This window comes from Phascolarctos cinereus, unplaced genomic scaffold (genome assembly GCF_003287225.1).
Source record: "Phascolarctos cinereus isolate Bilbo 61053 unplaced genomic scaffold, phaCin_HiC Scaffold_3;HRSCAF=262, whole genome shotgun sequence".
Classification (NCBI taxonomy): Eukaryota; Metazoa; Chordata; class Mammalia; order Diprotodontia; family Phascolarctidae; genus Phascolarctos; species Phascolarctos cinereus.
The window spans coordinates 155,306,035-155,319,016 of NW_027555736.1; the positions used below are offsets into that span (position 1 = coordinate 155,306,035).

At 38.5% G+C, this 12,982-nt stretch overlaps 1 protein-coding gene across 2 annotated transcripts in view; it reads left to right on the top strand.

The window, feature by feature from the left end:
* Nucleotides 1-12,982, top strand: part of ALDH1A2 (aldehyde dehydrogenase 1 family member A2) — a 110,740-nt gene that overhangs the window by 43,468 nt on the left and 54,290 nt on the right. For both annotated transcript variants that reach the window (XM_020981778.2, XM_020981767.2), the window contains one exon: nucleotides 11,782-11,843. In XM_020981778.2, coding sequence (XP_020837437.1) covers nucleotides 11,782-11,843 — 62 coding nt within the window. The remainder of the gene's footprint in view (nucleotides 1-11,781; nucleotides 11,844-12,982) is intronic.

Below are 12,982 nucleotides of genomic sequence, written 5' to 3' on the forward strand. Positions count from 1 at the left end.
CTGCCCTATTTTAGAAACAGCTGCAGAGCAAAGGCTCTATTAGGGGACGTCTAGAAGACAGACAATCCAGGAAGAGCAGGCTCTCTGATTTAATTTGCTGACACACCCTGTGCCTCACCCACCATCTCTGCCCACGTGTGACTCTGCACTGGTACTGAAGCATCGCCCTGGCATGGAGCAGCAGGATGCATCTTCTCTCCGTAAGCCAAATGCACGCCAACATTTGTGCTAACTCTTTGAGGAGTGCACTGCCTCGGGAATGCTTTGGACATACAAGCCAAAAAAAGCCCCTTAGTTAGGGAATTTCTTTAGTGAGGATTATTTATGCAGAACACCATATGTAAAGGTAATCAATCAGAAGCAGTGACTGTCAAGAAGCTGGTATCAACAGTATTAGAGGTATTAGAATGAGAGTTTAGAAACTGTCCAATTGCTGTGTTTATTTCATATTAAGGTGAAATCACTAGCAGCTCAGACATTAACAGCCTAGCAGTAATTGGTTGATAGGAAAATACGCTCTTTTCAGAATTAGGACTGACTTCCACTGAAGCAGTTTCATGGATGTAACCTCACTCAAGCTACCCAACATCCTTAAGACATGGGAAGGAGCAAAGATATTTATTTTCATTTTACAAGTGAGAAAATAAAGGGCAAGTCATGTGACCAAGAGACAGCTCAGGCATCCAGGTCACCAGGCATCCAGTCTATAATTCTTTTTTATAGAATCCACTTCTTTTTCCTTCTGGGAATAAATTTACTACTCTATTAATCATGAGTTTTTTTTCTTGTCAATAAATGTCTTTTTGAAATTGCTTTTATATGAACGCAAAGAAAATGTAGTCCTTGTTTAGGATGAATTGCTAGTCGAATGTGCTTCTTATATCCTGATTCTGATACTACTGATATTCCTATAAAGGGATAGGTACTGGATCTGCACAGGTCAACACCTTCTCTGAAATTGATAGTCCAAGTTGTCTGGAACAGAGGTGTCTAACGTATGGGTTAGGTGCCACAGTCTGCCAAAACAGATTACAATGCAGATGGGAAATATTTAGGAAATAAATAAAAATACAATAAAATACAGATAATATTATATTTTAAAACTAAGCAGTCTTAAAAAGATCCTTATGGATGGACTGGTGGCCCCCATTTCTATTTGAGTTTTGACACCATTGAGCTAGAGCATTAAGAGGTTCAGTGACTTACCCAGGGTCAAATAGCTGATATATGTTAGAGGTGAGACTTGAACTCGGATCTTCTTGGTTTGAGGCCAGCTCTTCATCAAACACATCATGCTGCCTCTAATAGATGTACATTTGTTGTTATTGTTCAGTTGTTTCAATTGTGTCTGACTCTTTATCGCCCTATTTGGAGTTTTCTGGGGCAAAGATACTGAAGTGGTTTGCCATTTACTACTCCAGCTCATTTTCCAGATGAGGAAACTGAGGTAAGCAGGATTAAGTGACTTGCCCAGGGTCACTCAGCTAGTAAGGGCCTGAGGCCAAATTTGAACTTCAAAACTGGTACTCTATCTGTTGTGCTGCCTAGATGCCCAAATATAAGTATGTAGAATAAGCTAAAAGAAGCTATGTATTGTCAGCAGAGAGATTTAAAGAATTTTTAAAAAATTGGGAAGGAAACATGGCACAGTGGAAAGGATGTTAGATTTGCCATCAGGACCTTGGTTCAAATCCCAGCTCAGCCACTTAATATCAATGTGACCTTGGAAAGTCACGTAAACCCTCTGTGTCTCATTTTCCTCATCTGTTAAATGAGTTGCGTTTGATGATCTCTAAGATCTGAGATGACACTAAGAGAGGCATAGTGTACAAAAGTAGGGAGGTGCCCACATCTAGGGAATTATGTTCAGTCCAGGATGCCACAATTCAGGAAGACCACAGAGAAATAGCAAACAGAAAGTCTTGAAAACTGATCGAGATTTATATGGTTGAGATTCACAGCTGGCTCTAAAATTAATTGTGACCCTCTTTTGCCCCAAATTCACAATAATAATAATGGACATTTACAGAAAAGGCACTTTGTAGAAATTATCTCTTTTGATCCTCAAATAATCCTCAAATAATAAATAACAACCACTATGTCAATCCCTGTTTTACATGAAGATGATCAGAGAAATTAAGTGATTTACCCATAGTCTCACAACTAGTAAGTATCAGGAAAAAGACCTGAATCCAGGTCTTTTCTGATGTCAAATCTGGTGCTCCTTATATTGCAGCCTGCTGCCTCATGACCTAAATCCTGAGTTTTGATCAGAACCAGCATGATTTAGAAAGAGTTGCCAAGGAGAGAGGACTACAATGGGACTCTAGTCCTTCAGTGGGAAGCGCTAAAATAAATGACCCGTTCTACCCATTTGAGAGTGGGGGCTCTGAGGACCCTGGGCTTGGAAAGGGTCTTGGAGTCAGGTTTAGGTAAAATAATTTTCTTGAGTCCTGTGCCTTAGGGCAAATGTCAGAATGTAAAAAACAAAAACAACAAAAAACAAAAAAGTCTCAGACCCCTGGGAAGATGAAGTGAGAAGCCTAACAAGTACCCTCAGAAGTATTAGCACCTTTTTATGCCAACTTCAAGTTATAGTGTTTGTGTTGGCATTTTGAACGTTTGCCATTACAGCTGTAAAGTTTTCACTGCAGTCTGTTTAGCATCAGAAGGCATAAGACCTTCCTGAAATGGGGGGGTGGGAGGGTGGAGCAAGGGATATTTAATAGTTCTTACTTAGCAATCTAGGGTGTCTAAGTGGACAGTGTCGGAGTCATCAAAACAAGGCCTCCAGTCCCAGGCAGATGGTTCTTTGCTTGGATCGAAGGATTGGGCCTTGCCCCATAACCTTAGAAAGACAGACAACTCATACCCTGAGAAGGAAGCAGAGTACTCATAAAATCCTGCAATGTGATGAGCTTGTAATGGGGTAATATAAGTAAATATCAATTACTGTTAATTGCCTGATTAGGAGAATATGAGGTTCAGTGGTGACATCAGCTTGTGTGGCATGTTGTAAAGTGATTCTGCTGGCATTGGTAAAAATCCTGATAGGCTGGTGAATTCTCCCTTTTTTGATACTGTTGGAGCATCAGAGCCTCGAGGCTCATGGGAGGCAACATAACAGTTGTCACATTTATGTAATGTTATATCATGATAATATTGTGTATTTACTAACATCATTGAACTAATTACTGTAATGTAATGATATTGCTATTATGTAATTTCTGGACTATTTTATCTGAATTTTTCCATTTCCTAGTTTATTCTATAACTAACTGAGCCATGCATGACCAATCATCATGAGGATCCTATTTTTGATCCACCTCTTCTTTTAATCTGGGGGTTGGCAAACTTTGTCCGACTATATTTTTAAAATATTAAGCTTATTCTTAGCTCCCAGGCAGTAGCATAGCAGATAAAGAGGTGGATTTGACCCCCAGGCATAGTTAATGACAAACACTTAATGAATGAAAGAATGTTGTGAAGCCCAGAGGGAACGGGCTTCTAAAACACCTGGATTCTCCACTTTTCTCTCCATCACACTTTCTCTTAGTCCCATCCATAGTCATTTCCAGATCATTTTCTTGCCTTTTTATGCAAGTTTTATGGATATGTTTTGTTTTAACATTATAAACATTTACAGATTAATCTCATTTCTTTAGGGGTCTCTGGTAACTGAGTACAACAGTTAAATAGAACTAATAACGCAGTGACTTTCCCTGAAAGGGCATACAACATTTCACATCTGTAACATCCCTCTACCTCTCTATTTGAATTTTTTAATCTATTTTCTTTCTCTCCTAACCCCTACCCCATTGTAACAAAATAGAAATGAAAAACAAATTTCTTGTAACAATTGTTGGAGGGAATTCCCTCCTTTTCCATCACCTATTCAAATCCACCTATGTTGCATAACTTGAACTTTGAGATTTGCTGGGGCACTTGTTCAGATTCACACAGTCATTATGTATCACAGTTGTCACTTGAAACATGCCTTCCAAACTCTGAGGCCAGCTCTCTACCAGTATGACCTGTTTGGTGCAGTGGATAGAGAGCTGGGCCTGGAGTCAGGAAGACCTGAGTTCAAATGTGGCCTCAGACATTAACTAGCTGTGTGACCTTAAGCAAATCACTCAAGTTTTTTTTTGCTTCAATTTCCTCACATAAAATGGGGATAGGAAGCATCGAGGTGGCTTTGTGGATAGAGCGCTGGGCCTGGAGTCAAGAAGATCTGAATTCAAATCAGACCTCAGTCACTTACTAGCTTTATGACCCTGGGCAAGTCACTTACCTCTGTTTGCCTTAATTCACTGGAGAAGGAAATGGCAAAACACTCCAGTGTCTTTGCCAAGAAAACCCCTTGGACAATATGGTTCACAGGATTGTAAAGAGTTGGACACAACTGAACAACAACAACAAATAACACCTACCTTCCAGGGTTGTCGTAAGGAACAAATCAAAAGAACTAATATTTGTAAAGTGCTTAGAACAGTGCCTGACAAATAGTAGGTGCTGTATAAATGCTTGCTATCATTTTTATTGTTTTTACTACTACTGCTACTGCTGCTGCTGCTGCTGCTATTACTACTATTACTACTACCACTTCATACCAAACAGGATGACACATGAAGGCTTTTGGGTGGAAGGAGATGCATATCATCCCTTGGGGAGGCAACCATACATCCTTGACCCCATGCTGACTTAATTGTGCAGTAATGCTTCAATTTAAGTAGTAAATGTGTTCCTGAAGAACCCCAAATTAATCATTTTTCAATAAGTAAATCATGCTTAAAAGGTACTTTCTACTTATATTAACCTTGGAATCCATTGAAACTTATGTAAAGTGAGTAATAACCACCTAAACTACTTTCCGTAATTCTAGATTTTTTTTCATTTATCCATTTTATTTAAAACGAAGAAAGCGGGCACTACAAATTGCATTTAATATCTTATTAAGGCAAATTAATTAAAACCTGGACAAAATTAGGTTCTAATCAAAGTGATACTGCAGTTTTTATTTTACTAATATTTTATAAGAAAGAAACTTTCAAGATTAACCCATTTATTATTAACAGATCCATTAAAATTTACTAATTAGCTTTCCATATGTGCTCAATGTTGCAATTTCAGTTACATCTTATGATAGCACTTATCTTTTTTGCTGGATTTCTCATCAGTTTCCTCTATGTTTTGAGTGATAGACAGCAGAGAGAGGGAGAAAGAGAAAGGGAGGGAGGGATGGGGAGAGGAAGAGAAAGAGAGAGGGAGACAGAGACAGAGAGAGGGAGAGATAGAGACAGAGAGACAGAGAGAGAGAGAGAGAGAGAGAGAGAGAGAGAGAGAGAGAGAGAGAGAGAAGAAGAGAGAGAGAGAGAGAGAAAACATTAAGTGCTCACTTTATGTCAGGAACTGTACTAAGATCTGGGGATACAAATAGAAATAAAAAGATAGTTCCTTCCCTCAGGTAGTTCACATTTTTACAGGAAAAGACTACATAAAGGGGATGGGGGGGGGATGGTAGAAGGATATGCCTGCAGAGACATGGAGTAGAGATGGTCAAGAAATTCTGTGGAAGTCTGAATCTGGGCAAGATGAGGTCAAAGTTGGCCTATCAAAGTCCAAAGTCGTTCTAGGGGGTAGAGTCCAATGTTCTATTGGGAAGAGGTTAGAGATGTTGACCTGGTTATTTTGATTCCATTGACATTACCTAGGAATACAGAGATATGTGGATTCTATTGGTTCATGCTAGACTTCTTGATGAAAAAAAGGGAAAGAAATCAGATCGTCATCTGGATTTTTCTAATAAGCTAGCATTAAGAAGCCAGGTCATTTAGAAGATAGTAGGAGATTACTAGGATACCTGCGTTACAGTAATCTGACTTGGTTGGCATTGGTTTTTAATCTATTTTGACCCATCCTGTGGTTCACTGTGGTCACTACATCAACACAGATCAATGACTTCACACCATATCACTTTGTACCCAGGAGACATGACTTAACCCATACATAGTATAAGCAATATCATTTAGAGCTAGACAGAACCTGTTACACATCACTTAATACAACCCTCTCATTTTACCAATTGAGAAACTGTAACCCAGAAAAGTTAATTGACCACTGCCAGGCCACATAGAGAGTAGTTAGTATCAGAGGCAAGATTTGAATCCAGATCCTCTGACTCAGAATCCATTGCTTTTTCCAGGTTGCCATGGCACTATTCCTTGATTCATAGTATAATGAGGCATTTTACACAAAACAGATGGTTATTTCCCCTTAGGACACACTTAGATATAAACATATCTGCTTTGTAAAGAAAACCATATTTAAGATTTTTGTTATTGTTATTGTTTTGAGTCAGCTTTAAATAGAACCACTTTTATGTGGTGCTCATCACTAAAAGCTTGGTGAGAGATGAACACTTTGTTCTGTCCATTTTATCAATGGGAAAAGAGACTAAATAGAAAAGTCAGAAGTGTTATTAAAGCATTGTAGTATTTCCAGTGCAGATGCCTCATCTTTTTTTTTTAATTATTTTTTTTCTTTTTAGCCTTCTGAGCCAAGGTTTCATCCTGACTTGTTGGCCAAAAACAGATGTTATCTGAAAGGTTCTCCCTATATCACTGGTAGATGCAAATGGAGCCTGCTGAGTCATGGAGCTAGGGTTTTATAGAGAGGCATGAAGTTATTAGGCCTAAAACTATGACTCTGAACTAAGGGGCAGAGTTTTATCTATGCCAAGTGAATGAGCTTAGGGCAAGAATAACGTAATCTTTTCTACTTTTTTTGTAGCACAGAAATAATTAGCAAATATTGTAAAGAAAAGATGGAAGAAAATCACTAGTCGTTATTTGCCCTCCCAGACATAGGAGGCTGTAGAAATCTTTTGGGGCAAAGAGGAGAAACACGTAGCCAGGAGCATTTAGCCTTGACCAGGGGTTCTTAACCTTGAATCCATAAACTTAAAAAAAAATTATAACTATTTCGATATAATTCATTTCATTTGTAATACTATGCATTTTATGTATTTAAAAACATTATTATGGTTATCTTTCCCTGATCCTCACTATACATCTCACATAGCATTCTGTTCTAAAATCCTCTGATGTGCTCTACCTGTGTTATTATTCACTTAGCCCCCTACTAGATTATAAAATCCTCGAGGGAAGAAACTTTGTCTTATCTAAACCTCTTATCTAATAGACTTCATTGGATTGTCAAAGGGGTCCGAGACAAAAAAAAAAAAAAGGTTAAGAACCCTTGTGTTGGAATGTGAGGGGATGAACTCATGGCCTCCAGGAGAGCAATAGTCTATATGCCACTGTGCAAGCTTTCCCATAAAGCTAAGAGACTTGGGTTTGCATGGGGCTGTGGATGGCTGTGACCCTGCTCAGCATCAATGGTGAAATGAACTCCCTTTTACATAAGGTGCTTTAAGGACTAAAACAACCAAATGTAACTTTACTGGTATTTAACATCACCAGGAAACTTTTAAGATTGGGATATTTATTATTACCAGATCCACTAAAATTTACTAATAGCTTTCCATTTGTGCTTAATGTTACAATTTCAGCATCATCTTCTGATGGCACTTACTCATTTTGGTGAGCTTCTCATCTGTTTCCTTTATGTTTCAGGTGATAAATAAATGGACTAGAAAAAAATACACTTTAATAAATATACTTTAATACTTTAATAAAAGTATTGCCATTATGAAAGCAGAGCTAAAAGCTAGTCCCATCATTGGCCCAATCCCTGTACCCAGAAAATCTTCGCTCAAGCTTTCCATCTGTTGACTTCCAATGTGTTCTTTGAATTAAAACCCAGCTTCTAATCTATTGTCTTTGTGTTGGCGGGCAAGTCACTTAACCCTTCTAGGCCTCAGTTTTTTCATTTTTAAAATAAGGAGAATGGCTCAGATGACCTCTAGGGCTCTTCTAACTCTAAATCTGTGATCACGTTGTCTTTCCCTGGTCCTCACTACACGTTTCACATAGCATTCTGTTCTAAAATTCTCTGATGTGGTTTTTGTTGTTGTTTGGTTGTGTCCAACTCCTTGTGACCCCATGCCCAGCACTTCTATCCTCTACTATCTCTTGAAATCAACCCATGTTCAAGATGTGTTCACCTGTGTTATTATTCGCCTTAGCCCCTATTAGATTATAAGCTCCTTGAGGACAGAAACATTGTTTTATCTAAGCTTCTTATCTAAATTTTGTATCTTACCTGTCCCACCCCCAACAATGACTTGTACACATTAGGTGCATTTAACAAATATTCTTAGTCCTCTAGATTCCCTGGTTCCCCTACTAGCAAATGTGTGAGAACTCGTATAGGATACTAGTGTTTTAGGAGGTCTCTGGGTCACCTGCATTCCTAGGAGAAAAAATAACTCCAAACTTATCTTAGTGTCCCAAATCAAGACTACCAGTGGTCTCTAGACCCACTGCAACTCTAAAATCCAATTATTTGGTAGTCTTGAGTTGTGGTTTACCTATTGGTCTCCTGGCTGTAAATGGACAGTAAATAGTCTATGGCTTTGAAAGAATTAAGGTACTTTGTATTTACTATCTAGGAAAAGCTAAGACCCTGGGGGGACCATGTCTTAGTCTGTCGCTGATGGGTATCTTTGCCTGTTTGTCAGAAATGTGAACAGTATATCCAGAACAGTTTTAAATGTTTCCGATACCAACTTGTCCCGTGGGAAACCCTTCTTCAAGCTAACTCCTATTCTTGAGAACTTAGCTTTTTAAATGTTTGTCTAAATTTTCCTTTGCCCTCTTTCAACTCAGCCTCATTTTTTCTCCTTGGGACACCCCTCCCCCCTTCTTTTGCAGGCAATCCTATACACTAACTCCATCCTTCCACTCCTTAGTCTAAATGAAGCACTGGATTCTTTGGGGTTTCTTTAGGAGTGAGTCCTGCACATGGATGGGGATTACAACATTGCTTGTATGTGTATGTTAACTTCACTGGTTGCTCACTAATGTCTTTTATTTTTTGATGATTCTAGAATTGAAGATTTGGGATTTCCTGGGAAATTCCAACAGGAATTCCAATTCTTTAAGAATTTGGTCTCCTTTCTAAAAATGGCAAAGGGCAAGTCTTTTATTTTTCTGTTTAATTGTTTGTAAGAGACATTTAAGAAGATTGTCTACTTGTTTTTGGTGTTTTTGGATGGGACCTATGATTTTATTAGTATAGAGAAGTCTCATTGAGAAAACTGCCTCTACTGATATAGACTGGCAACTATCCTGCAACCTTCAGTCTTAGAAATTTGCCTGGGACATTGAGAGGGTAAGTGATTTGCCCAAGGTCACAAAACCGGTATGTGTCTGAGATGAGATTTGAACCTAGGTCCTCCTGGCTTTCAGGACTGTTCTCTATCCATTATATCATGGTTGCTTCTATATTGCTTGATAATATGAACAAATTTTTTTGATTATTCTTTTCTTTTCCCTGGAAGGCTAGTCATCCCTAAGATGTTTGGCCATGTCTAAACCAAACCAAAACAATCAGTCAATTCAATTAAAAAAAAAACCAGTCATTTTTGGGTCTGGATTTATTTGTTTATTCTGGTAACTGGTTGATTGAATTTTTTTTCTAGTTTGTTTTGACATATAAAAGATCCCAAAAGTAACTTTTTCCTCATTATTTCTGTTATTTTTGACCATCAGTGTGAATAATATAGACAGTCAACCTGAATAATTTGGATCAAATAAATTTTCTTTTTCTAAGTAGAAAGATGTTGGAAAGTTTTTTGTTTTAGTGTGGTTTGGATTTTGGGAGGCTACATTATCTGGATAATTATATTAATTTCTTGTTTTACTTTGGCTAAATTCTTTCCTTCCTTCCTTCTTTTCTTCTTTCTTTCTTTCATAGTCTTCTATGGCTTTGAAAGAATTAAGTTACTTTGTATTTACTCTCTAGGAAAAGCTAAGACACTGGGAGGACCATGACTTAGTTTATTGCTGATGGGTATCTTTGCCTGTTTGTCAGAAATGTTAACAGTATAACTAGGAAAATTTCTTCATAATCATCTCCTTCTAGCAAAACCATCCAGAGGAGGCATTCTCTATACCCACTTATTCCCAGGAAAACAAAGAGAGGAAGGAGGAAGAATAGCAGCAATTCACTTGTTTGAAGATAAGCACTGACATAATATCATAGATTAAGATTTGAAAGGGACCTTAGACATAATTTTAAAGATAAGGAGATAGACTCAGGTTAAGTGATGTCCATGGTCCCAAAGGTAATAAATGACGGAAGCAAAATTTGAACTTAAAATCCTCTGGATTCTTCTTCTTCTGGCAATTGGGGTTAAGTGGACTTGCCCAGGGTCTCTGAGGTAGTTTGAAATCAGGTCCTCCTCACTCTAAGCCTGGTGCTCTATCCACTGTGACACCTAGCTGCCCACTCCATTCCTCTGATTTCAAAGACAGCAAAATTTCCACTGTAACATGTGGTCTTGATCGCAATTCTATGCAGCCCTCAAAATGGCTGTCTTCCTTTTCTAAGACCTATTGAGTTTATTTTCAGACTTTCCTTGAGTTGGGTTATTGGTAACAGTATGAAGAATACTTTTTTTAAAAATTTTTGCCCTCACATCTTTCCAGTGGCTGGCATTTTAAGTATATTAGATTATTTGTGGTTCAATCATTTCAGTCCTGTCTGAATCTTTTTGATCCCATCTGGGGTTTTCTTGGCCAAGATACAAGATTCTACAGATCGTTATGCAGATGAACAAACTGAAGCAAATGGGATTAAGTGACTTGCCCAGGGTCACACAGCTAGTAGATGTCTGAGGTCAGATTTGAGCCCATGAAGATGAATCGTTCTGATTTCAAGTGCAGTACTCCATCCACTGTGCCACCTAGCTGCCCTATACTAGATCATTAGGTATTCTTTTATTATAGATTTTGTCATAAGATCGTAGATTTTAAGTTGTAAGGTACCTCAGAAACAATCCAGTCTAAACTCCTCATTTTATAGATGAGGAAATTGAGACCCAGAAAAGAGAAGTGATTTGCCCAAGGTCACACAGGTAGGTGGGTTTGCATCTGTCACATATGGAGGAAGGGTTGCACAGTGGTTAGAGAGCTAGACTTGCCTCCAGGAAGATCTGGCCTCAAGTGCTGCCTCTGACATATTGGCTGTGTGATTCTGGGTATCTCATTTCTCCTCTTAATGCTCTCAGCAATTCTTTAAGACTAAGATGCAGATAAATAATCACAGTATTTGCCTTGATAGAAGGAATTTTCTCTCACCTGAGAGTGCCTTATGCCAATGAAATCCCAGGTCCAATTTCTGTCCACACAGAGGGGAGGGCTAGGATTTGAACCCAGATTCTCCGACTCCCAGCCCAATATGCTTTCCACTGTTCCATGCTACCTTCCTTATAGGAACCTCAGTTTAATGTTTAATCATTTTAAATTATATGACGCTCCAATTTTACTCAGTTTTTCTTTTTCCCCAGTGTGTAGCTTTTTTTTTCTCTTTAAAGACTCATGCTCAACATAGTAACTTGTGATTGTTGTAAGATGTGGTCTCTCGTGTCCTACATTTCTACCTTTACTGTCTTCCTTTTGTTTTTATGCTTGGATTCAGCTATCTTGTAACCATTGCTCCTACAAGAACTTCCAGGATGGCTCGTGTGGATATTTCATCTCTCTCTCCCTGTTTCTGGCTATTACTCAGTTTCCCCTACTCTTATTCTGCATTGTAGGTTTGGTTCTTTAAGTTCAAACTATTCTAAAGAGTGACCATGCTCATCTGTTTCAGATGGAAATTATTTCACATTTACAAGACACGAACCCATTGGAGTATGTGGACAGATCATCCCGGTGAGTGTATGTCCTCCTCACGCCTCATATTTATTTTCATTTGAACTGAGTTCTCTTTAAAGACACATAAAACATGGACCTCAGCAATGTGTGTTTTCCATTACAGAGGGGGAAAAAAGGGCTGAGATCATGTTGTTGACATATCTTTAACAGCCTCCCTGCAAATGCTTATTTGAACAGGTTAATAGGGTTTCAGCTCTGTTACCAGGAGTTGAGTTCTCAAGTCATGGAATTCTCATGATTAAAATAAGCAAAGTGAGACACAGAGTATTAATAACCTGCCCCTGGTTATGGATGCCCAGGCAGCTTATGGAAAATGAATGCTTTGTAATGTTTGCTTATTTATTTTTTAGAACTCTGACTCACCGTCTTTCCAGGCAGATTATATTATTTTATATGGAATTTTAATCCCATTCTTTCCCACTGTTTCTTTTCACAGGAATTTAGCTAGAAGACACTCCACAAGACACAGCAGCGCAATTAACGTCATGGACATAATTGAAACCATGCCGGGCTGTTGTGTGTCTTTTAAAGGGAAATCAGTGTAGTTCTCTAGTGTTTGGGTTGGCCCATTAAACATTGTCCTTTTTTTTTTCCTTCTCTTTCTCTGTCTCATACACACCCTTGGCACAGCCTAGGACATCACTGAATAATCTATCTTTTAAAAGTACTGGCTAATAGTTTCTGGCAGTGATTTCAAGGGGAGGCTCAAATGAAATGATTACACTATGGTGTAAGAAGTTTTCCTTTACAAACCATAGGGGAGAAGATTGAAATGTTCACTGATTTGGGGGAAAAGGGGAATTGTTTTGATTTTCAAAGTCTCTTGGGATGGTAGAAGTAGAAAGGGGAATTAAAGACCAACTAATCTAATTCTCAAATTTTACAGCTGAGGAAATTGAGGCCCTGGAAGGTAAGTGACTTAGCTGAGGTCACACAGTGAAGTTAGTCACAGCTTCTCTGACTCCAAATCCCATTCTCTCTCCACCAAACCATACCACCTCTCTGGTCAGTCCCTGTGAAGAAGCAATTTGGAATGCTAGACTTGGAATAAAGAAGACCTGAACTTAAATCCTACCTCAGACATTCACTAGCCAGTGACCCATGACAAGTTACTTAATCTTTGCTTATTTAAGATA